The 24,568-nt window shown below is 44.5% G+C and overlaps 1 protein-coding gene across 1 annotated transcript in view; it reads left to right on the top strand.

The window, feature by feature from the left end:
• The window catches only part of LOC307064399 (uncharacterized protein C1orf87), a gene marked incomplete at both ends in the record, with an annotated part of 94,645 nt that extends 93,568 nt beyond the window's left edge, over positions 1 to 1,077 (top strand). Inside the window, 1 exon segment of the mRNA XM_079720926.1 lies at positions 917 to 1,077. Within this exon segment, the coding sequence (XP_079577052.1) occupies positions 917 to 1,077 (161 nt within the window).
• Positions 1,078 to 24,568: the final 23,491 nt, after the last annotated feature.

Raw genomic sequence — 24,568 nt, 5'->3', positions numbered from 1 at the left:
TTGGTAAATTGTTTGGAGGGGTGCCTGAAACATGGTAAATGTTATATATGAGTATCAGTTGTTATTGTTATTGTTGTTGCACTCTAGTTAATTTTCTGCATCTCTTATCATCCCAACTGGTTGGTGATCTTCCTAAGGTAACAGACCACTTCTCAAAATCCTCTCTATTCCCAAGCACAGTATCTGACATATATAAGCTTACAATTAAGAGCTTATGAATGAGTCATTGATCTTTGCTGTTGTCGTGTTCTACACTTAAACTCCTCTCTGCAACTATCAAAATCTACTTACCCTTAGCATGGACAACACATTGGCATTGGTACATATAACACGTGGGTACCAGAGTATGTCCTGTGATAAGCACCACCATCTCTATTATACAGATCTAGACTCTAAGCCACAAGAAGTTAGGTGATTTACCTGTGATCACACAGCAAGCTGGAGGGAGTCACAGTAAATATATTCCCAGAAATGCATAAAAATGAGCTGTTTAAATCCTGCATGTCTAGGAACATGTTTGGATATTTCAGTAAGATAAACATAAACTAGAGCAATTAGGAATTGTTTTTAGCCAGCACCCCACCATTTTCAAAACTTGGTCTTTTAAAATTTTATGGCTATGAAGAACAAGCTAAAATTGCTTTAGAGTCTACCTATGGATTATATTGGACGCCATCTCCTCCCCAAAATCACCCTCAGATTCCTCTCAACATCTATTATGCATAGCCAGGATTGTAAATATATTTTTAGGGTGTCACTTGGTTTTTAAGAAGCTTAAAATTTCAAAATATTAGCATTTAATTCTTGCTCAGAAGTCATTCAAGCTAATGCATTTTCCTCTTTCTTGGTTTTTCTTTTTAAAATACTCTTAAAAAATACTCTTTAAAAATCTCCCACCCACCCAACCCAATGGCAGGAGTTCTGGAGAAGGAACGAGCCAGATGCCTCATTCACAACTACAATCTTATTTACAACCTGTCCCTGAGCCCTCGGAAAATTGACCAAGCCTTGCGGAGATTCCATGCTGGAGAAAATATGCTCTTGGAGCCAGCGCTTCAGTACTTAAAGGAGCTATGATAGCAAGCCCATATTGTGAGAACAGATGTTCCTTTTGTCTCCCTTTTTACCCTGACACATGTTTCTCCTCAGCCCGAGTGCAGTGGTGGAGGCGCTGTCAGAGTTGAGGCCGATGCAGCTATTGTCGACACTTTGAACTTGGACTTGGTTTCTGGCTATGATGCTCGCTCATAAGCAGCTCAAAGTGATACAAGGAAACCAGGTTTTCTCTTCAGAGGTGGCAAAAACCCAATTTCTTAAAATCCCCTTCTATTCTTAAAAAGCTGATGATGAATATTCAATGATTTTTTTTTCTGTATTGCTGATCAAACTGTTTTTTTGCAAACGCTGCAATTCCATATAGTAAAAAACATGCTAGTTATTGTCAACTCCCAAAAATGCCTGTGAAATAATAGACCTAAATATATCTTTTTTGGATGAGTAAGTCAGCCTTTCCTCTAGTCACTATTCTAGGATTTCCACATTGTAAGAAAAATAAAAGTATTAACAATATATTATCCTAATACTAAGCAGCAGAAGCAGAATTTCAAGTGAAGTTTTCTGAACAAGTCCAATATTTTCTCTAGTACAAAACTAAATGATGTTACACTGTCTCCAAGGATATTTTCCCAGAATATTGAATACATGTTTTGAGGAGGGACTCCTGGAACAAAGGTTTGTGGAAATAGGTAACATCTTCTTTGCTTCCTCTGGCAGGAAAACCAAGTAAAACTTTCCACCAGTTCCCACAGTTCTTCTAGTCTTAACATCCACCCCCCTGCAATTTGCACCACCCTGGCCACAACATACACACTTACATTCACATCACACCACTCAGGCAGTATGAGCTCATTGAAGGAAGCCCAGGACTTCAGAGACAGAAGTATTCCCAGTACCATCATTAATGCTGAATGACCTGGATCCTGATTTTCCAATCTCTGTGCATGGAAGACAGGATGAAGGAGTTAGGTCAAGGGAAAAAGCAAACAGAAAGGTCTCTGAGCATCCCCTTTAATACATTTTACATAGTGGGGTATCTCCTAAAATCTTATAAATTAAACCTTAAGAACAAAATAATTTGGATCCACTAACATAAATGATCTCTGAGGGCCTTCTAGTCTCTCCTGCTCTAGTTTTTATAATCCTTGAGTTGCCCAGAAAAATGTCCCTCTAACACTCTAGAGCCCTTTGGCTTCCTAGCTGCCTTTTAGAACAGAGAACTAAGCAGAAAAACATGGCTTTCTCATGCTACCAAAGTACCAAATGAGGGAAATTAGAATATTAGATCAGACAATGTAATATGCATTGGGCAACTACTGTGTGTCAGGAACTTGACATATTCTGTTTCATCCAAATCTGACAACTCAATGTGGCAGCTTTCACAGCTCCTTACAGATGAGGAAACAGAGGCTCAGAGAAGTGAAGCAGAAGAAAGCTGCTGGGTTGTGCCTATGGATAATTGGCTGGAGGGATACACTGCAGCTCTATTTACAATAGCCAGGACATGGAAGCAACCTAAGTGTCCATCAACAGATGAATGGATAAAGAAGATGTGGTACATATATACAATGGAATATTACTCAGCCATAAAAATAAATGAAATTGAGTTATTTGTACTGAGGTGGATGGACCTAGAGACTGTCATGCAGAGTGAAGTAAGTCAGAAAGAGAAAAACATATACCATATGCTAACACATATATATGGAATCTAAAAAAAAAAAGGTTCTGAAGAACCTAGGAGCAGGATAGGAATAAAGACACAGACCTAGAGAATGGACTTGAGGACACGGGGAGGGGGAAGGGTAAGCTAGGACGAAGTGAGAGAGTGGCATGGACATATATACACTACCAAATGTAAAATAGATAGCTAGTGGGAAGCAGCCACATAGCACAGGGAGATTGGCTCGGTGCTTTGTGACCACCTAGCGGGGTGGGATAGGGAGGGTGGGAGGCATACACAAGAGGGAAGAGATATGGGAAGATATGTATATGTATAACTGATTCACTTTGTTATAAAGCAGAAACTAACACACCATTGTAAAGCAATTATATTCCAATAGAGATGTTAAAAAAATAAAATAAAATAGATTAATTAATTTCAAAAAACAGCCAAAATCCAGTTCAGGCACTTAGTAGGTGGCAGCCTTGGCAAATGTTAAATCTCCCTGAGCTTCAGTTCCTTCACCTGTAAAATGGGAGTAATTGTACTCTTCAGGGGAGTTTTATAAACACTGAAAGCCATGTCATGCAGACACATAGTAGAGATGGGCCTTTCTTATGTCCCTTCTCTTAGCTGCTGAGCCTCAGGAAGTTTGAACAATGGTCTGTGTGAAATGGCAGAGAGCAATAACACTACTGCTACAGCACAAACAAATTTTGAGATACATTTGCTTTCTAGAACCAAGTGTCAGTTGCTCTTAGATCATCTCCGGTCTGGAAGTCTCCACTGCTTTACCCCAGGATGTGTGTGGTATGTATGTGTAAGGGTGTGTATTTGTAAAACTTGTCCTTGTAAAAGTAAATACTCATTAGATATTCTCTGAGTAAGTATTAAAAAAAAAAACACAAAAGTTGGGGCTTCCCTGGTGGCGCAGTGGTTGAGAGTCCGCCTGCCGATGCAGGGGACACGGGTTCGTGCCCCAGTCCGGGAAGATCCCACATGCCGCGGAGCGGTTGGGCCCATGAGCCATGGCCGTTGAGCCTGCGCGTCTGGAGCCTGTGCTCTGCAACGGGAGAGGCCACAACAGTGAGAGGCCTGTGTGCCGCAAAAAAAAAAGAAAAAAAAAAATTCAACTTAAGTCATAGAGAACAGCTTAGATATCTAGGTGACAAAGTGACAGCAGAAGTTAAAAGAGGCCGGGCTGTGAAGCAAACCACTGGACACAAACAGCAAAATGCTATGAGGTCATTATGCTTCCAAATATTTTTTAGTGACCACTATGCTAAAACTTTTGCATGGTTTGCTTATGGAAAATCCGTTACCCTTCTCTCTTTTTTTTTTCTCAGATCAGAGTTGTTTCATATACTCCCGGTGACTGTGTCATTGTGAACTTCTAATAAACACTGGGTAGAGGGAGTCTGGTGTCTGTCATCTTGACCATCTTTCTCTAGCAGAATCTTTCTAAATGGGTGTCTGTGTGCAGTGGCTTGGTTAAGCTCCAGAATGCCCTGGAGGGACTTGGTGTCGACTGCATCTGCCCCAACTCTCCAAAAACCTCAGCCTCTAAAGATGGAAAGAGCACTGAAGACACAGCAGAGGCTGGATCTCACCACCTGGGCAGACTCTTTCCCAGATGTGTGACCCTGAGCAATCCACTACCTCCCCATAGAGTCGTTCACATTGAAGGGGATAATGTATATAAATCGCCTGACACTGGCACAGAGATGTGCTCCACAAGGGGGAACTGGCTTTCTATTTTATTCTTATACAGTGTTTCCTTTTACACCATTCAATGGGCCAAATCATTATGTGCCCTTTCCAGATACAGACACCTTATAAGCCAATGGTTGGCTCACTGATCGTGTGGTCCTAGAGTGCAGAGACCATGTCCTCCACATTTCTATTCTTCATTCTCTCTCCTGTCCTTACTCCTCACCATAACCCAACCAGGTGGGCATTCCTATGCCCATTGTACAGATGAGACACTGAGGCTCGCATGGTAAATGGACTTGCCAAAGGAGTAATAGCTAGTGAGTGACGAAGTCAGGACCAGAACCCAGTGCACAACTTCCAGTCCAGCGGTGCCCTGCAGGTCACAGTTAGAGCAAATAACCCGCAGAATTCCCATTAGTGTGTGTGGTCTGACTCCCCAGCAAGTCTAGTGGACACGCCAAGCCAGGACCAAGGTCTTCCTGGTCTTTGTCCCCAGCACAGAGCCCAGATTCACCACCCAATGGGAACCTGGAACACTTTTGTGGAATGGAACCTCCACATGAACATTTGGAAAAGCCAGCAACGTTTGCCCTCTTCCAGTACCCCCAGCTCATCACCACCTTCTGGAGACAGGAATACAGGGTGTTTTCAAGACTCTGGACGTGATCGGTTCACACAAGCAGAAGCACAACTGTACAGATCGCACCGTCCAAACAGTTTGCTAAGTGCCCACTAACTCTTCAGAGGAATTTTCCGAGATCATTAAGAGAAACAATAACGGGATTTTATATTCTAATTGGGATCAGAAACTGGACAGCTTTGCAGCTGGCTGGAGAACTGTGTGGCTCTGAAAATAAACACTCGCCTTTCTGCTCCCCCCTCCTCGCCCCCCACCCCTTGTGAGGGCCTTTCAGCTCTGCTTCCAATTCTCCTTAGCAACAAAGGTAGGGGTTCCCAGAGCTGGTGCCTCTGGAATGCCAGCCATTCCCCTCATTAGCATTCAGGGCCGCTCATCTGCCTGCACATTTGGCCATGGGGCTGTGCAAAAGGCAAAGTGGCTTGGGGGAGGCCCAGCATTTAGCGTGATTGGTTGGGACATGGGAAGCCTCCACAAAGAGTTTCCAAACAAAAGGCATCAATATTACTTGTGGAGCCATCGGTCTGCCTGGGGCACAATATGGCTCTGGCTCAGCCACATGCTCCCTCCCCAGGTCCTGTGTGAAGGCGTGGTGAGCTCTCTCCAGATATATCTTGGCCTTGAACACCAGTGTGTTGGATGGTCTCCCTCCTCCTCCCTCTCTGTGCTGCCAGGTCTCTCCTCAGACTCAGTTTTTCCAGGTTGGACAATGGGTGGACTCTAACTGGTGGTGGGAGTGCCCACGGGAGGGGGGTTGACAGAGGGTAAACAGTCAGATGGTAGGACAATCACAAGCAGATGGTGCTGCTGGGAATGGATTCCAGACAAATTCACGGGCATATTGAGCTCTGACAAAGACTTATCTGGTGGAGAGCAATTGGCGCCTTATCCTAAGCCCTTGCTCAAAACACACATCCTGCACTCCCACACAAACTTTGACAGTTCCGTGAGGTTCCATATCACCAGAGTTCCAAAATATTGATCAATAGGCCAATCCCTGGGAGATTCCAACCAGCAAAGCTATTTCTCAGCATTCTCATAGAACCAGTCCTTAGCAGAGTTTCCTTCAACCTCCCTGTGTTTGAACACCTTCAGAGATGTGGATCTCACTACTTGTCATCTTTTCCTCTCCACACAGCTCCAATTTGTTCTTCTAAAATGTGTTATCCTTTTAATCCCTTTTCTACCTTCCCTTGGAGCCAAAGGAGGAGGAGGGGGAAGAGGAAGGGGATGAGGAGGAAAAAGGGGGGAGGGGAGGGGAGGGAAAAGGGGGAGGGGGGAGGGAAGGGGAGGAGAGGAGGAAGAGAGGAAGAGGAAGTAGAAGAAAGAAAGCTTTGTTTCTTTCCTCCAGAATGGACTCAAGTTGGGGAGGGTCTCAAGACTGGGAGGAAATTGGGGGAACAGATGTGTAAGCAAGTATATCGGCTTGCTAGAACTGCTGTGTCCAAGCACTACCAACTGGGTAGCTTCAACAACAGAAATGTGCTGCCTCACAGTTCTGGAGGCTAGAAGTCCAAAATCAAGGTGTCTGCAGGGTTGGTTCCTTGGACTGTGAGGGAGAATCTGTTTTGTGCTTCTTTCCTAGCTTCATGTGGTTTGCTGGCGATCTTTGGTGTCCCTCAGCTTATAGATGTAAATATGACCCAGATCTCTGCCTTTATCTTCACATGGTGTTCTCCTTGTAAGCATGTCAGTCTCTGTGCCCAAATTTCCCCCTTTGATAAGGACACATCATATTAAATTAGAGCCCACCATAATGAGCTTATTTTAAGGTCATTACCTTAAAATTGATTACCTCTGTAAAATCCCTAGTTCCAAGTAAAGTCACATTCTGAGGCACTAGGGGTTAGGACTCCAACTGTCTTTAAGCAGGCATACAATTCAACCCATAATAACAAGAAAATAAATAATTGTATGTATGTGACAAGCACTTTGTTAGATTTCTCCTGGGAATGAGGAAGGCAAACAGAGGGTATAAATGCTCCACTTAAGCAGATCAGTGAGAGCTTCCTGTGATAAGACACTTGTGCTCACCCTGGGATGTTGAGTGGAAATTTTCCAGGTGAGTAAAGGGAGATTATCTTTCCAGGAAAGGGAAGAGCATACGCAAGCCACATCTAATCTCTTTTCCTCCTATTTTTCAGAATTCGCCATCCTCTCCTCCCCAACACATACACACACACACCAGGCTGTATACCTTCCTCCCTTAACTCCACAAGCCAGGATTTGGGGTCCTTCCCTCATCACGTGTGTTGAGGAGAGAGTATTGAACACAGGACTCCAGGGATGCTGAGAGCAGCCCAAGTGAGGAAGACATTCACAAGACTGGAAATCTAAATCCTCTTTTTAATGCTGAGTGACTGCCAATAACGGAAGGTGTGACTCTCCCCTGAAATTGGTGGACAATTCCACAGGAACTTCCAGTGCCCTAACTCCAAAGGGTGGGAATTCTGGGTCTCCCGTAGGGTGTATTATATTATTTTTCAAAATATCTAATGTTACAAACTTGTATCCTCTCCCTAGGGGGTGATACTTTCCCACCTCATTGATGTTAAGTTTAGCCTGTGACTCGTGACTCCCTTTCCAGCAAGAGAATTGTCAACCCACCCTGTTGATCCCAATCACTTACTTTGGACAATAAAGATGGGTAGAAGAAACATGTCACTCCTAACAGTAGCTTTAAAAGACACTGTATGATTCTTCCACATTCTCTTTTTCTTCTACCACAATTCAGAAAGCTCTCTGAGAGCAGCCTGGGACCAGAAGTAAAGGCCAATGTGGAACAGAGTGGAAATCAGTATTATAGACATATACATAAACAAAAGTCAACCTTGGAGCATGAACAAAAATTAAGCCACTAAGAATTTGGGATTGTTTGTTATCATGACAAACCTTGGCTAAGCTTACTGACACACCTTTGAAAGTCAGAGAAAAGGGGACATAATTCCAGCAATAGCCCTTGGAACTCTGCAGTGTAAAGCTGAACATTCAGACTCTTTTGAGTTTTCTCTCTCTAACTCAGTCATGGAGTGTTTCTTTCAGACACTGTGGCAGAGATAGCTACCTGTCTACCAAAATTTTTACTCCCTCTTCCGTAATGGGGAGTTGAAGATGAAAAAAGTACCTGTCCAGCAGAGATTCCATTTCCCAGCACCCTCTGCATTGAGGCATGGTCTTGTGATTAGTTCTCATCAGTGGAATGTGAACTGAAGTCATATGTGTTCCTTCTCAGTCAGATATTTTAAGAAGTAGCTGGGTCTTCTCCACTTTGTCCTTCTACCATGCTCTTAATGATTAAAACCAGTCTGGGGGCTTCCCTGGTGGTGCAGTGGTTGAGAGTCCGCCTGCCAATGCAGGGGACACAGGTTCGTGCCCCGGTCTGGGAAGATCCCACATGCCGCGGAGCGGCTGGGCCCGTGAGCCATGGCTGCTGAGCCTGCGCGTCCGGAGCCTGTGCTCTGCAACGGGAGAGGCCACAACAGTGAGAGGTCCACGTACCGCAAAAAAAAAAAAAAAAAAAAAAGTCTGCTTCTTAATCAAAACTACAATGAAGTATCACCTCACTGGTCAGAATGGCCATCATCAGAAAGTCTACAAATAATAAATGCTAGAGAGTGTGTGGTTAGAAGGGAACCCTCCTACACTGTTGGTGGGGATGTAAATTGGTGCAGTCACTACGGAAAAACAGTACGGAGGTTCCCTAAAAAAATAAAAATAGAGTTACCATATGATCTAGCAATCCCACTCCTGGGCATATATCCCCAAAAGATGAAAACTCTAATTCAAAAAGATACATGCACCTCAATGTTCATAGCAGCTCTATCTACAATAACCAAGACATGGAAACAACCCAAGTGCCCATCAACAGATGAAACGATAAAGTAGATGTGGTATACACACACACACACACACACACACACACACACACATACACATACACACACAATGGAATATTACTCAGCCATAAAAAAGAATGAAATATTGCCAATTACAGCAATAAGGATGGACCTAGAGATTATCACACTAAGTGAAGTAAGTCAGACAGAGAAAGACAAATATTATATAATATCATTTATATGTGGAATCTAAAAAATAATACAAATTAATCTATGTACAAAACAGAAACAGACTCACAGGCATAGAAAACAAACTTAGGGTTACCAAAGGGGAAAGTGTTGGGGGGAGGGATAAATAAGGAGTACAGGATTAACAGATGCAAACTACTATACATAAAATAGATAAGCAACAAGGATTTACTGTATAGCACAGGGAACTATATTCAGTATCTTTTAATAAGCTATAATGGAAAATATATATATATGACTGAATCACTTTGCTGTACACCTGAAACTAACACAGTAATGTAAATCAACTATACTTCAATAATTAAAAAAAAATTCTTATTCTTTACTTACTTTCTGATACCTATAGGTCTGTATTTATCAGACTGTGTTTCCTGGAACACTAAGACCGAGTGGTGCTCCTCCAGACAGGTGTTCCATGTTCCAGTAAGTTTGGGAAGCACTCTATGCTATCTCTCTTCCCCCTTGGTGAGTCTAAATGCCTAATGCACATGCAACTGAGACAAAACAAAACAAGAGGGCTTCCCTGGTGGCGCAGTGGTTGAGAGTCCGCTTGCCAACACAGGGGACACGGGTTCATGCCCCAGTCCTGGAGGATCCCACATGCTGCAGAGCGGCTGGGCCCATGAGCCATGGCCTCTGAGCCTGCACGTCCGGAGCCTGTGCTCCACAACGGAAGAGGCCACAGCAGTGAGAGGCCCGCGTACCGCCAAAAAAAAAAAAAAAAAAAAAGACAAATTCTCTTACCCTTATTTAATCCAAACTTATTTGACCAAAGTACTTTTTATTTTCAAATAATATTTTAACATTCCTCAGAACTAGTGTTCTATGCAAGATACTAAGAAATTCTGTCCTAAGTAAAGTTCCAGCGCCTTACATCTTACAAGCCCACTGCCACGCTTATTTATTCAGAAAATACAGGTAAAGCATATACTATATCCTGGGCCCTGCACTGCTGAAGTGTCAGGGCCCTGAATAGAGTCTGGCCTACAAGAGGCTATACTTCTGAATAAATAAAAAAGTGTCATAAAACTGCATACTAACTGAACAGCTGTCTATTACCTACCAAATAAGACCAACTACAGCTCAGCTAATATCTTGCTGGAAATAAGCATTGCACTGCATTCCTGTGTCTCACCACTGCCTCTCTCTCCTGCCTCATTTGCCACTCTGTCCCCATTTTTATTTCAGCCACATGGACCATTCCCTGCTTCCTAAAGATACTATGCATGTTTGTGATTTCTTACCTCTTGCAATACTCTTTTCACTTATTTTTAATTGTTGGATGCCTTTTTATCCTGCAAGATCAGAATCATATGTCCCTCACTATATAAAACTTTCCATAACTCAAACCCTGACCTACACCCTCCATTTTTAACCTCCATATGTGCACACCTCTGAATAATCAGCGCATCCCAAATAAGCCATCTCAAGCTCAGAATACTCCCACCAGGGCTGATCTTGGTTAATGACACTTCCGACTCCTTACTCAACCATGGCACCACCTGCCCTCATAGTCAGCAAGTGGGAGAGAGAGCAAAGGAACAAAAAGACAGGTGGGAGAGGTGTTTTGTTCCCTTTTGGGTCCAAGAGTGGGATGAGAAATGAGGAAAGTTATTAGGGAGACTTTGGTTCAACCTGAGAGAAGAGACATACTAACAATCAGAACTGGTGAACAGTGAAGTGGGCTGTTCTCTAAGGTAGGTAGTGTTCTGTCCTCAGAAGCATTCAAAAAGGATGGAAACCTGTCAGTAATGGGAAAGATGAGTGTGGTCCCTCCCAAGTATAGGACACTATGAATGACAGAATAGTTGGGTTATGAAGCATCTGAGAGGTTGCCAGGTCTTGGCCACCTTATCCCAATGCCACATAAAGAGAACAAAGGTACCACTACCCCTGGGCTTCCCTGGTGGCACAGTGGTTGAGAGTCTGCCTGCCGATGCAAGGGACACGGGTTCATGCCCCAGTCCGGGAAGATCCCACATGCCACGGAGCGGCTGGGCCCGTGAGCCATGGCAGCTGAGCCTGCGCGTCCGGAGCCTGTGCTCCACAACGGGAGAGGCCACAAGAGTGAGAGGCCCGCGTACCGCAAAAAAAAAAAAAAAAAAAAAAAAAAAGGTACCACTACCCCTAAACTGGATTCATCTTCTCTACTCTTTGTAACTATCACCACACTTGTAATCACATCCACATCTTACTCAGTTGACTTGAGGTCCAGAAGACCCCTGCTATTTCTCAGGCAGACCTAGAACAAAGTCCTGTGCACAGTGGCAGCTTCCAGAGCCTGAGATCCAATCTACACCTGCCTCTGGAAGGAGCACTGGTGGCTGGTTATTCCCCCACCTCCTGGAGGGAGTGGTTTCTGACCAGGTCCACTGCAATGGCCTATGCATTGTTTAGGGCACATGTATGCCCCCTATCCTCAGAACAAAACACAAGGATGGGCCAGGGATGGAATGGAATGCAAGAAGAATGGCGAGCATTTTACAGATGAGGATGCTGAGACTCAGAGAAGTTCTGTGACTTTGCTAAAGGCGCAGGAGGAATTGGAGACAGAGATGATGATCTGCCTTCCCTCAGCACAGTTCTTATTGGCCATTACTTGCCAGACCTGCCAGTCCTTCTCCATTCTGGCTTATTACCCAGCTGCCAGCCGCTGGTCTGCCCCATTCCAAGAACCAGGCCTGCCAGGGTGCAAAGAACTGCGTTTCCGCACACCAGGGTGGCTTGGGATTTGTCTCCTGCTGCCTCATGCCAAGGTTCCCTGACCCAAGCGAAGGAGAAGGAAACTCTCAGTATTGAATACATGTTGTGGCCAGGTACTATAATCTCACCTAATACCCATGACAGCCTTCAGAGGTGGGAACCATTTATATTTTTTTTTTGGCGGTATTTTTATTTTATTTTATTTTATCTTGCAGTATATACTTTATGAATAAAGAGAGCTGAGGTTTAGAGGCTCAGCAGGAGAGTGGTAGAGACATGATATATACACAGACTTTTCCAGCTCCAAGGCCTGCGTTAACCTCCATTCTGTGCTGCCTACGGGGGCCAGTTGCCTGGATGCTGCTTCCTCCTGGGGTTTCTAATTACCCTGGGTCTCTTGTATCTAGGGAGGGAAAAGAAGAGTTCAGCCCTGTGTAGTTGTCTCTGTTTTACTTAACAAGTACTTACTGATTACCTACTGTGATCAGACCTCAGTAAACAGTGTGAATGGATTTCCCAACAGACAGAATGTTTTCCAGACATCCTAGGTAAGGTCTATCCCCAAATCCCACTGACTAACTTGGACTTCTTTCCTTCCAATATTGACCCTTGCCTGAAATTGGTCTGTCGGTAGCTTCCCTCACTGGCACTTAATGGGTCAGGAAATGCATGTCCACTCCCATCTACCTGTCTCCCAGCTCAATCCTTCCCACTCAGAGAACAGCACTCAGGTGGCACTATGATTTCCTTCAGTCCTCTCTGGGATCCCTATGAGGCATTAATGACTTACTCCTATACAGATAACTTATTTATTGATTGATCTGAGGCCATTATGAATACCACAGACATACTACATGGATGCTTTAGCAGGGAACTTTTCTCATTCTCATCCATCCATCCATTCATCTATTTACTCATCAGTTCAAGAAACACTCCACTGTGCTTGGAGCGGTGCTGGGTACCAGGCATACAGAGATGAGTAAGGCAGGACTCACCTGTCAGTGAAGGCAGACACTAGAGATGCTAAGTCCCACAGAGTATAAGTGCTAGGTGAGAGGAAAGCCAGGAGTGCTCCACCACAACAGAGGGGCACTCAGCTCAGCCCGATGATAGGGGTGTCATTGTCGTCAGGCAAGGCCTCCTAGACTATTTATGAGTGACCTGAGTCCTGGCAGAGGAGAAGTAATTGCCAGAACAGGGACAGAAGTGGGGTACTTGGGTGGCAGGGCTGAGTTTTCCAGGTAGGCCAAACAAAATGAGCAAACACCCTGAGATATGAACCCTCTGTTCTAGGAACTGGGAACTGGGAACTGGAGCATGATGCTCCAGGTGAAAGTGAAGGAGACAAAGCTGGAGAAGGTAGGATCAGATCTTGAAGACCCTTGGTGCCCAGCTAAGGCTCCATACAGAGGGCAAAGGGCTGTGATGAGATGAGGTGAATGTTTTGATTGCTCAGGGGCCACTTAGGGGAAAGCTCTGACACACAAGAATAGAAGCAGGAAAAACTCTTCCATATTACTGTGTGACTTGGGTACATCACTTCATATCATTGAATTTCAGTTTCTTCATCTGTAAAGTAGGCTTTAAAGTACCTACTTTGCAGGACCATCATAAGGGCTGGATATAAGGTATGGGAAAACCTCATACAGTGCTTAACCCTACACAGGTCTCATAAAATGACAGCTATGTATTTATAATGTTCATGTTCTATAATAACCTGATCGCAAAGACAAAGGACCTTGCAGTGAGAACGGCCTCTCTTAGGAAGGGCGTGCGGGATAATGCCATCAGCAGAAGAGCTTCAGGGAGTCATTGACACTGATGCACACACAAGTAAATAATTTATGTGTTTGGACCATTTTTTAAAAGCCCCATTATTTTTCCTTCTCCCTGCCTCACAGTGATGCTGGGAGTTGCAGTGCATTAGTTAATTTCATGGCCCTGTTTTGAATCTTACAATATTTCATCCTCCTGATTCAAAATATTCATTCCAAGTGGTTCCAACTTCACAAATAAATAATTCCTGTTGGAAAATGGAGTTTTCCCATCTGCACAGCCCATTTTCCATCTGTTCCTACAAGCTCATGGTAGGATGGATCTGGGTCTTGAGGCCCTGTTGATTAGTCCTGATTTAAGAAGGAATGGCTTTCTCCCAGATGAATTGTGCATTAGTGATAAAGATTAGTTTCCACTGTTATTAGTTACTATGTTAGGAGACAGTTTTAGAGATCTGGAAGTGGATCAAAAAGTACATGCTAGACAGGAGGAAGGAGAGAAAAGTCACATTGACTTAGCTTCCACCATGCACTTAACATTCTTCTAGGCACTACACACACCGTACACAGGTAATTTGACCATTGCAGCAACCCAACAGGTAGATGCGATTATGTCCATCTGACAGATGAGGGAACAGAGGATCAAAGGGCCTTAAAAACTTGCCTAAAATAACATAATGTGTAATTAAGGGAGCTAGGATTGATTCCAAAGCTCAGGCTTTCTGTGTAACCCCAGAGGTTTAAAAGAGCACTGTGCTTTTTGAATGGAAAGTATGTTGACCAAAGAATTGTGATTTTGTTTCTTTCAGTAACCATGTCATATTGTAATAAAAGAGCATCCCGTGAAGTAGAGGTAATTCAAGTCCTTAAAACGACATGGAACTTAACAGAAGAAGAGAGCCACTTATTGATATGATCAGAATATAGTCCTGTCTTAGAAAGAACAGTAGACTCTGAGTTAGAAAACTTAGACTTATATTTTGGATCCCCAACTTATTATCTTAAGGACAAATCACTTAATTGCCTGAGTCTTGTTCTCTTCAACTGGAGAGTGACAGTCTATCTTTTTTTTTTTTTTTTTTTTGGCTGCATTGGGTCTTCGTTGCTGTACGTGAGCTTTCTCTAGCTGCGGCAAGCGGAGGCTACTCTTCATTGCAGTGCGTGGGCTTCTCATGGCGGTGGATTCTCTTGTTGCGGAGCACAGGCTCTAGGCACGCGAATTTCAGTAGTTGTGGCACGAGGGCTCAGTAGTTGTGGCTCACGGGCTCTAGAGCGCAGGATTAGTAGTTGTGGTGCACAGGCTTTGTTGCTCCGCGGCATGTGGGATCTTCCCGGACCAGGGCTCGAACCCGTGTCCCCTGCATTGGCAGGCGGATTCTTAACCACTGTGCCACCAGGGAAGTCCTGGAACTGGAGCATTATAACAAATTGTTCCCATCCAGCAATTACTTTGTAACGTGACTGTTTTCAAGGTAAACTCATTTGTCTTGTTGAACAGATGGAAAAAAAAAATAGCTCTCTGTCTTTGCATTTCTGACTCCCTTCAAAAGACTCTATCCCAGGTTCAGAGGTGAGCAAACAAGCTTTATACCCAGATGGGTCCCACAGCCTGAGTAAAATAGGACGGGGTGTTCCTATTTCCTAGGAAGGAGGCTAGCGCTCATTGAAAACCTATCTTCATACCAGTCTTGCGAGCTAAACTTTACCTTGCCCAGTTATAGATGCAGGTACCGAGGCTCTGAGAGGTTTAGGAATGTGGGTGGAAGGCTACATGACCGGTAAGTGCTAGAGCCAAGGGTTTGAGCTTTTTCCACTATCCATGCTGTCTCCCAGAGGCTCCAAATCATTCTGGGAAAATTGGCCTGCAAGTTGGTGACATAGCACCAAAAATAACCATGGAAGAGGAACCCTCCATGTGTGGTTCGGAGAAAGTGTTTCCCCTATTCCTCTAACAGGCCTGAGGTGGGACACCCCTTCAAACCTTCCCCAGGAAAGACCCTCAGTTATCTGGGAGCTGCCTAGAATATGAAAAACCTTCAAAATGATGGAGTCTACTGGAAAACTTTACCAAACATTTAAGGGAGAAATAATATTTACACAAACTCTCCCAGAATATGGAAGAGGAGGGAACATCATCCAATTCAGTTGGGATACTCAGATACCAAAACCAAAGACATTACAAGCAAAGATATCAGCACATCAATCTCCCTCTTGAGCATGGACTCAAAACTCCTTAACAAAATACTGGCCAATCAAATCCAACAATACATGAAAAGTTAAGCACTAAGTGAGGTTTATCCTGGGAATGCAAGTTTGAACAATCAAAAACTGATCAATACAATTCACTTTATCAACAGACTAAAGAAGAAAAACCATATGATCTCCTGAATAGACACAGAAAATGATGGAGTCTGACCCTGGTGTTTTCCAGGTGAGAAGCTTGAGGCCCAGAATGGAGAAAATACATTCTCAGTGTTACAAATTACTGACAAATCAAGATTTAGAATCCAGCTCTTCAGACCTGAAGGCTGTGTGGGGATGTCACCCAATGCCGGGGGCCAGTGCAATCTTTGAAGTATAGAGAGGCAATAACCCAGAGACTTCCTTCACAGCTCTCACATGGCAGCTGAAGTGAAGGAGTGGGAACAAGCTAACTCCAGCCCATGCCATGCTAGAAGATACCTGAGCTCCAGTTCATAAGCATAGAATCAAGGGAGCACTGGCTTGGAGGGGAGGGATTATGTGCTTCCTGTAACTTTCCCAAGGAGGTGGAAATTGCAACTGTTGAAAACGTGATATAAAAAAAATCCACTTCATAATTTGAAAACAATGAGCCACAGTTATAGTTCTTTTGAAATAGAGTTTTTGAAAATCACAGAATTTTCATTAAGATGGGGAAAAAAAGTTATGAACACTTTGGTGTAACTGAAATGACAGGGACCTCTCAATCCTACCACCCAGCTGGGGATCAGCTCAGTGACATTCACTAACATTCACTTTTGTCAATGCCCTACATCAAACCACTAGGTAAAAGATTTCTTATTCTTCTTTACTAATTTAAGGCCTTGGTCACAATCACAGAGCTGGTAGTTTCTTTACTCTTAGTTGTGATGATTGGAAAATAAAGTCAAACGAAAGTATCTCTTTCTTCTCCAGACAAATTCTCAGTGGTTCTGTCTCTGGAAAACCCTCTCTCTATCCTCCGTTTCCCCCCCCAAAACACACACACACACACACACACACACACACACACACACACACACCACTCCCTTCTCTGACTCTTCGTTTACCTGGTTCAGAACTCGTGGCTGAGTTGAATACAAACCTCGTGTGTCACCAAGGCAATAATTGACTATAAACTAGCCCCAGCATCTTCAAAGTGAAGCAGAAGTTGGATGTGCCTTTGCTCCCTGTGTTTCCTCTCATCTGGTTCTTTTAAGTTGACTCAGGTTGTTTTTGAGCTTACAGTTTAAAAGGAACTCAAATAGTTATCTCTCCAGATTGTCTTGTAACCACAATTTACCGACAAGGAAAGCGGAGCTCAGCAAGGCGGGCAAGTTTCCTCCACTCACCGAGTTGTAGGTGGCAGATTTCATGGCACCAGACCTCAACGAGGGCACAGTCTCCTTGGGAGTGTCAGGCAAGTATGTAATCAGTGACTTAATAATAGCAACCACTTAATGAGCTCTTACTGTTTCCACGTACTGAGCTACGTATTTTCTCTGCAGTATCTCATTCAATCCACATGGCTCCCCAGTGGAGTGGGTGTGATTATACCCATTCCAATAAATGGGCAAATGCAGCTGGGAGGTCATTTAATATGTCCAAAATTATACATAACAAGTAAATGGCAGACTTGGGACATGAACTTTGGCCTGAGGCCAAAGTCTGGGCTCTCCACTGCACTTGGCTGCATCTTGGAAAGTCGAGGGTATCAAAAGAAATGCAAACAGTATGTTCTGGTGTTAAGTATGCAGTGGAAGTAGGGTGATGGGGAAGGGGTCCGTGGTTGAGAAGCAATCATATTTGCTTAGAAAAGGGGTATGTCAGGGAAGATTACATGGCTGTTGAAAGCTGTCTTGATTGATGGACAGGATTTGAAAAGGTAGACATGAATAAGGGAAACACTAGATTCCTAGATGGAGGCAATGCTGCAAACATAGGCTCAGAGGTACTTCATATGCAGATAATAATAATCCTGTTTAGAAAGAGGACATGAGCACTTGCTGTCATGACCAATTGTGAGGTGTTTTTGCAAGGAATGCAATACTAATGGTAAAGGATGGAAGTTTTATTTCATGTGATTTTTATATAAATTAGAGTGAAAATTATTCCTGTAAGCATCATGGTACCTGCACTCAAAAACCTTGCCTTCTACTGGGAAGATAAACAATTAAACAAGCAATTACTGCCCAGCAGTAAGTTCTATGAAAGGGTAGGCACAGGGTGACCCTGCCAACTCAGCCTTCAGGAGGGCATGTTTGAGAGCCAAGTCCAGAACTGAGGGACAAGTGGGCACGTGGGATGGGATTCTGGATGGAAGCAACAGCTTGTGAGACCCAAACAGGAGACAGACCATAGCTTATTTGGGAGGCTACAGGTGTTGAGCAGAAGAGAGGCGAGCAGGTGGGAATTGGTAACACGTGAGGCCAGAGGGGCCCACGAGAGGTCAGCTTATGATGAGGCTGCATGCTGTGTAAGAGAGAGGATGTGGGAAGGTGCCTGGGCCCAGCACGGCATGAGCTGGCTTCCCATCGCAGTCAGCAAATCAATTACTCCCTCCACCGCCTTTTGCCTTGTGTATTTAGAATGCATGGAGTTAGCCTGCCAAACATCTGCTCTCGCTATTAAGCATGCCATGGTAACCATTGCACTCCCGTGCGTCAGTGCCACCAGGATTGGTAATAATCACAAGTGTCAAAAACGGGAAAGAATGGAGAAGGAAAGCTGTGCAAAACCCAGGGGCAGGATGATGGGGCTCCGCCAGCTGCACCTTCTGCTGCCCCTGTTAGAGGCAGGGGAGTTGATGCGACTCTGGCCTCCTCTTGCCCCTTCTGTGGGTCCCTCTCCCTGTATTATTCATCCGCTGCTTCAACCGACACTGGAAAAGGCGCCTTGCCTTTGCCAGAACAACATATGTGCCCCTGCATCATTGTGTGTGATACATAAACCCGCCAACAGCTCCCAGACCCAGGGGCCCTCGGGGTGAAGACACCACATTGACACAGGCAGACAGCATGGTGTCCTGGCAGGAGCACAGCTCTGCAGACAGACAGACCCAGCTTAGGATTTCAGCGTCACAAAAGTTCACAGGCTTGAGACCTTGGGCAAATCTCTTACACCCTCTGAACCCACCTGCCTCTTTTGTAAAATACAAGTAGGAACGTTTACCTCATAGGGTTGTTTGGGGGCTTAGAGACAACGGATGGGAGATGGCACAGCAATTTCCACAGAATAAGGAATCAAGCTTAGCTACTATGATCTTTTTAATTGAGCTCCCCCCAAAAATGCTAGGCATGGTGCTGTGCACTTTATTCAAATTATTGACTCCCCACAACCAGCCTATAAAGTAGACAACATGATCCCCATTTTACAGGTAAGAGAACTGAGGTTAAGGGAGGTCAGGTGATGAGTCATAGAGCTGGTCAGGGCAGGTCAGAAGGTGAACTCTGGCTTCCTCCACAGCCCACGCCCTTCCTGCTTAAACCATGCTACCTTCCACACGTTCAAAATTCTTCATATGCTGAGCTGAAATCTCTTTCTTGATAAAGATTATTCATGGGTCCCCGTTCTGCAACTAGAGCCACATAAAATAAGCCTAGTCTCTCTTCCAAACAAAAGCTTTTTAGGACTAAAAATAGAACTACCCTATGACCCAGCAATCCCACTACTGGGCATATACCCTGAGAAAACCATAATTCAGAAAGAGTCATGTACCACAATGTTCATCGCAACTCTATTTACAATAGCCAGGACATGGAAGCAACCTAAGTGTCCATCGACAGATGAATGGATAAAGAAGATGGGGCACATATATACAATGGAATATTACTCAGCCATAAAAAGAAGCGAAATTGAGTTATTTGTAGTGAGGTGGATGGACCTAGAGGCTGTCATACAGAGTGAAGTAAGTCAGAAAGAGAAAAACAAATACCGTATGCTAACACATATATATGGAATCTAAAAAAAAATGGTTCTGATGAACCTAGGGGCAGAACAGGAATAAAGACGCAGATGTAGAGAATGGACTTGAGGACATGGGGAGGGGGAAGGGTAAGCTGGGACGAAGTGAGAGAGTGGCATAGACTTATATACACTACCATATGTAAAATAGATGGCTAGTGGGAAGCATATGCATAGCACAGGGAGATCAGCTCGGTGCTTTGTGACCACCTAGAGGGGTGGGATAGGGAGGGTGGGAGGGAGACACAAGAGGGAGAGGATATGGGGATATACATATGCATATAGCTGATTCACTTTGTTATACAGCAGAAACTAACAACATTGTAAAGCAATTACACTCCAATAAAGATGTTTAAAAAAAAGTTTTTTAGGACTGCAGAGGCAGCTCCCATCCCCCCGACCCCCACCTAACCATCAATCTTCTTTTCTCTGAACTAAAATGTCCCAAGCCTGGTTCACATGGTCACTTCCTGCAGGATACCCTCCAAGCTAGGCAATGCCTGTCTCAGAGGTGTGCCCAGAACCCCTTGCTCCCGGATGCCTGGCTGAGGTTTACATCCTCCCTCCCAGCGCTACGAGTCACTGCATCTCGGGGTACACACACAGTACCTGAACCTCCAGCTGGCAGAGCTAGTGCCATCACCTGGAACGCAGCCAGACGGCTTTTCCGCCTTTCCCTGGATCCTCTTCTTCAAGCCAAGAGTGCAGTACCATGGGCTCCAGCGCCCTCTTGTGTAAAGGGAGAGAAATCTGCAGGAAATGGACACAGCATCAGGATGGAAGATCCACCTGAGGAGGAGAAATCTGATTGTCTCTGTTTTTTTTAAAAAAAAAAAAAAAGCCCAGCCAGCCTATCCTCGCAGCTGCTGTAAGTTTACGTCTCTGTCTTGAATGTCCCACCAAGTTGTTGTGAGCTGGTGGATTAGCCTGCAGCCAGTCATTAAGCCTGACTCCTCTGATGATGTCAGTCTATCAGGAAAGAGGCAGTTGTGTCCCCACATGTCCACCTTTAGTAAAATCTCATTCAAGCCGCCACCCCCAGAATTCTCTCAGCTTTACTAAGGACACAAGGAGAAGGACATGTAGCCATACCTGAGCCCAAGCATCTGAAGTGGAGAGACCCTCCTACCTCTGCCCCATAGAGCTAGAGAGGTGACAGCAGTAAGGGATATGGGAACAAGAAAGGATACAACCCGAGGCAGTCATTGGGGGATAATTAAGAGGAAACTGAGGTCAGATGGCTCCTTGCATTGGCTCTCAGGGTTGCTGAAATTCTCAGTGCTGCTCCCACTCTCCAGCTTTATGCAAATGTTATCTGGGAGGATTTGCCCAGTAAAGCAAGCAACCCATTCCTTTCTCTACCAAAGATTCACTGGGGGTCGTTGGGCAAGTCACTTCACATCCTCTGGGCAAGGTGGTGTCAGAGGTTCCTTCCATTGTCATAATCAGTGAGCTCTAACATAGAGTCATCCCCAGGTCCATTTCAGCCATCTAGCAGACTCTGGAGGGACTGAGCCCCAGGATTGTTAGGATTTTATAATGAACTAAATAATACAGAACACATTTCCATGGAACACAAACTATCATCAAATCTTTGTTGAGCATCTAAAGTACTCAACAGATACGGTGTTGATGCCATGGTTTTCTTCCTTCATGGTAACAGGTCGGTCTCCAACAAGCCGAGAATGAACAAAAACATGAAGGTTTTTATTGCTTATGTGCAGAAATCAAACTCAGCAATTACAATTTTCTTATCCCTCATACAGAGAGTTATACAACATCAGCTTTTTCTGATTAAAACTCTGCAATAGTTTCAAAACTTTATGAACATAGCATGAGCCACCGAGTTACAACTTTGGACAGAGCAGCAGGGAGAGGCACAAGTCCATCACGAAGATGGCACAGAACTGCTGTTTTAGTCGTCTGCGTGCTCTGGTCCACCCCATCCAGTGCCCACCAGCCCCACAGCTTCATCCTCTGACTGGTGTTGCCCCTGTCCCTGGAACCACACACACTGTTCTTGGCCATGCAGCCAGGGGCGAGAAACAGAACTGGGGTGTCCCCTGGCTCTGCTAGATTCACTGTGGAGAAGACCTCTAGGGCAACAGTCCCCAACCTTTTTGGTACCAGGGACTGGTTTCATGGAAGACAATTTTTCCATGGATGGAGGTCGTGGGGGGATGGTTCAAGCAGTAAAGCAAGTGATGGGTCAGGCAGTCATGAGAGTGATGGGGAGCGTTGCGGAGCGGCAGATGAAGTTTCACTCTCTCACCCGCCACTCACCTCCTGCTGTGCAACCCAGGTCCTAACAGGCAGCAGACACGTAGCGGTCTGCAGCCTGGGGGTTGGGGACCCCTGCTCCAGAGTAAGCGCCAGCAGCCAGCTGCCCTGTTCCAACTGTGTCTCTTCCCCCCCACCTCTCCTCCCTGGGACTCTGGTCTCTCCTAGAACCCCAGCATTTAGCCTCTGCTAGGAGGGTCCAGTCACTTATTTGTGGGGGACAACTGAAACCAAGAGGGGAAAGGAGTGAAGTGTGAGTGTCAAGACAAAAAAAAAAAAAAGACAAGAGAGGGATAAGTAACGAGGGAGAGAAGGAAGAGAATAATGAAGCTGTGCTATAAAATAAATTCCAGATATTTTCATCTGACTCCACTCAATCCCATCTCTTGTTTGGTAACTTCGGAGATCTTTTTCAAACAAACATTTTTCGGGGGAAGGAGAGGCAGATACCACAAGGTTTTTATTGAGAGCTATAATATTGCTTTCAAATAAGCCATTTCTGATTCACCTCTGTTTCAGTTAATGTTATCATCTACAGATGGAGATCCCAGAGACGGGAGAATTACCTGCATCGCTTTCAGGTGACATTCCACTCCTTCAGGAGAGCAGAAAAGAATTATTCTAGCAATAGAAGCTCTGTGAACTGGGGGCTTACTGAGAATGTGAGACCCACAGCCCTGACCAGGCTGGGAGACTAACCAGCAATCTGCCTTTTCACATGTGTTGAAAAGTTGTGTCTTTGATCTTGACCTCAAGAATTAAATGATTCCGATTTCAGATTCATAAAAATACTAAGAAAACACTACTATACTACCCAAAAAGGCCAGTAGATCAGTCCTTAAAAATAGCACGTTACAGCATAATCCTACCATGTCTGCGTCCAATGCAGTTCCATTTTTCTCACGCGATAGGAAGATGAAATGAACTTTGCCCCAAGACTTAGACACAGGAGGCAGTGGCTGTGCTGAGTGTGTTTTCCATCTCATTCAAAATTAAAGCCCAGAAAGCTGAGCCTTGCTCACAAATACACGCTCAGAGATGTCACACACAAAGGCGAGTCTAGTCTGCAGGAGGCAGATAACAAGGCAGGTGCAGGCAAGCAGGGGCTGCTGCAGCCTGGAATGGAAATGCCAGCCCAGAGGACGCCTTGATAACAGAATAACAGAATCCCCATGCCTGCTGCTCCTGGTAGGCCATGTTAATGCAGCTTAAGGGTTATTTTCTTCTCTAAAGAATAGGTCGAGTTTTAAAACCGCATCTTCTTCCAGCCGACGGGCTCATGCTTTGCCAAGCTCTGTTAAACACTGACTCATTGGAAAGGAACAGCCCTTTCTAAAGGGGAAATAGGATGTATATTTGTAGAAACCTCCTTTAAGAGGTTTGCATAAACCCCTTGTGATTACATGGCCTGGAGATTTGTTCCTGGCTTTGTGGCTCCTCCAGCAAGAGCTTTCTTTCACAGTTATCTCAGCTCGTTCTTAAAATTTGTGTAAGCTTTTGTATCTGGAGTTTCCAACCTAAACCATAAAACTACATCTGTTCAAAGGCTGGCTGGTTCAGAGACAGAGGCCAAGGTCACATTTCAATGGGAGGAAAAAAAGGGGAAGCTCAGATGTACACTGTAAATGCAAAATGATTGGTTTGTGGCATAGAGTTGCCTGAAGTGCTTAGATTTCTTTGATCTTGTCCCTTTCCACCACCCTCCACCAACACTGAGACATAAATGCCATGACTTCACAATGCATAAACAACCACCCAGAAAGTAAAACATTCAATCAGAGGTGCTAGCTTTGGCGATATGGATGAAAATGTATACTGTTTACCTCTTTCCTCCAAAGTAAATTCAGCCAACCTAGTTGGTATGTGAAGACAGTCACAACTGAAGCCTTTGTCTGCTTTCCTTGCCACTCACCCTTTTGCAAAGATATTTCTATAAAGAAATCCTGCTGTTTTTGTGTTATTTTTTTTATCAGCCCCACCTGCATGTTTTTCCTGGGAAAAGCTGCTTAGTCCTCACCAGCAACCATGAGAACTTCTGCTATGTGTTTGTGCTTCATGCATTAGATATGTCATTAGTGTGGAAAGCAGGAAGAACATGGCCTTGGGAGTCCAGCAGGCATGTGTTTGGTTCTCAGTTTTGCCACTTACCATCTGCGTGACCTACCTGAGCCTCAGTTTTCTCATCTGTAAACTGGGAATGGTAGGAATAAAAAGATCTACATCATAAGGTTGCTGTGATGATTCAATCAAATGAAAATAAATATCTTTAAGGTATCCTGGATAAAGCAGGCCTTTCATAAATGTCTCCATGAAGGACTATAAGTAAAGACTGCCTTGAAAGTCTCTGGACGCAGGTAAAGATGATGAAGGAGAAGAGTGCTGTGGTGAAAGGTTGAGGCACTATCTTAAGAAGACTGGGCTGAGCTTACGTTACTACCTGGCCAAGGGTCAGGCTTAATCAATATTACTTCTATGT

The sequence above is a fragment of the Hyperoodon ampullatus genome, assembly GCF_949752795.1.
Source record: "Hyperoodon ampullatus genome assembly, chromosome: 2".
In the NCBI taxonomy this organism is placed as follows: domain Eukaryota; kingdom Metazoa; phylum Chordata; class Mammalia; order Artiodactyla; family Ziphiidae; genus Hyperoodon; species Hyperoodon ampullatus.
The sequence above is the reverse complement of the archived record's forward strand: the minus strand, read 5'-3'. Positions and strand labels throughout refer to the sequence as shown.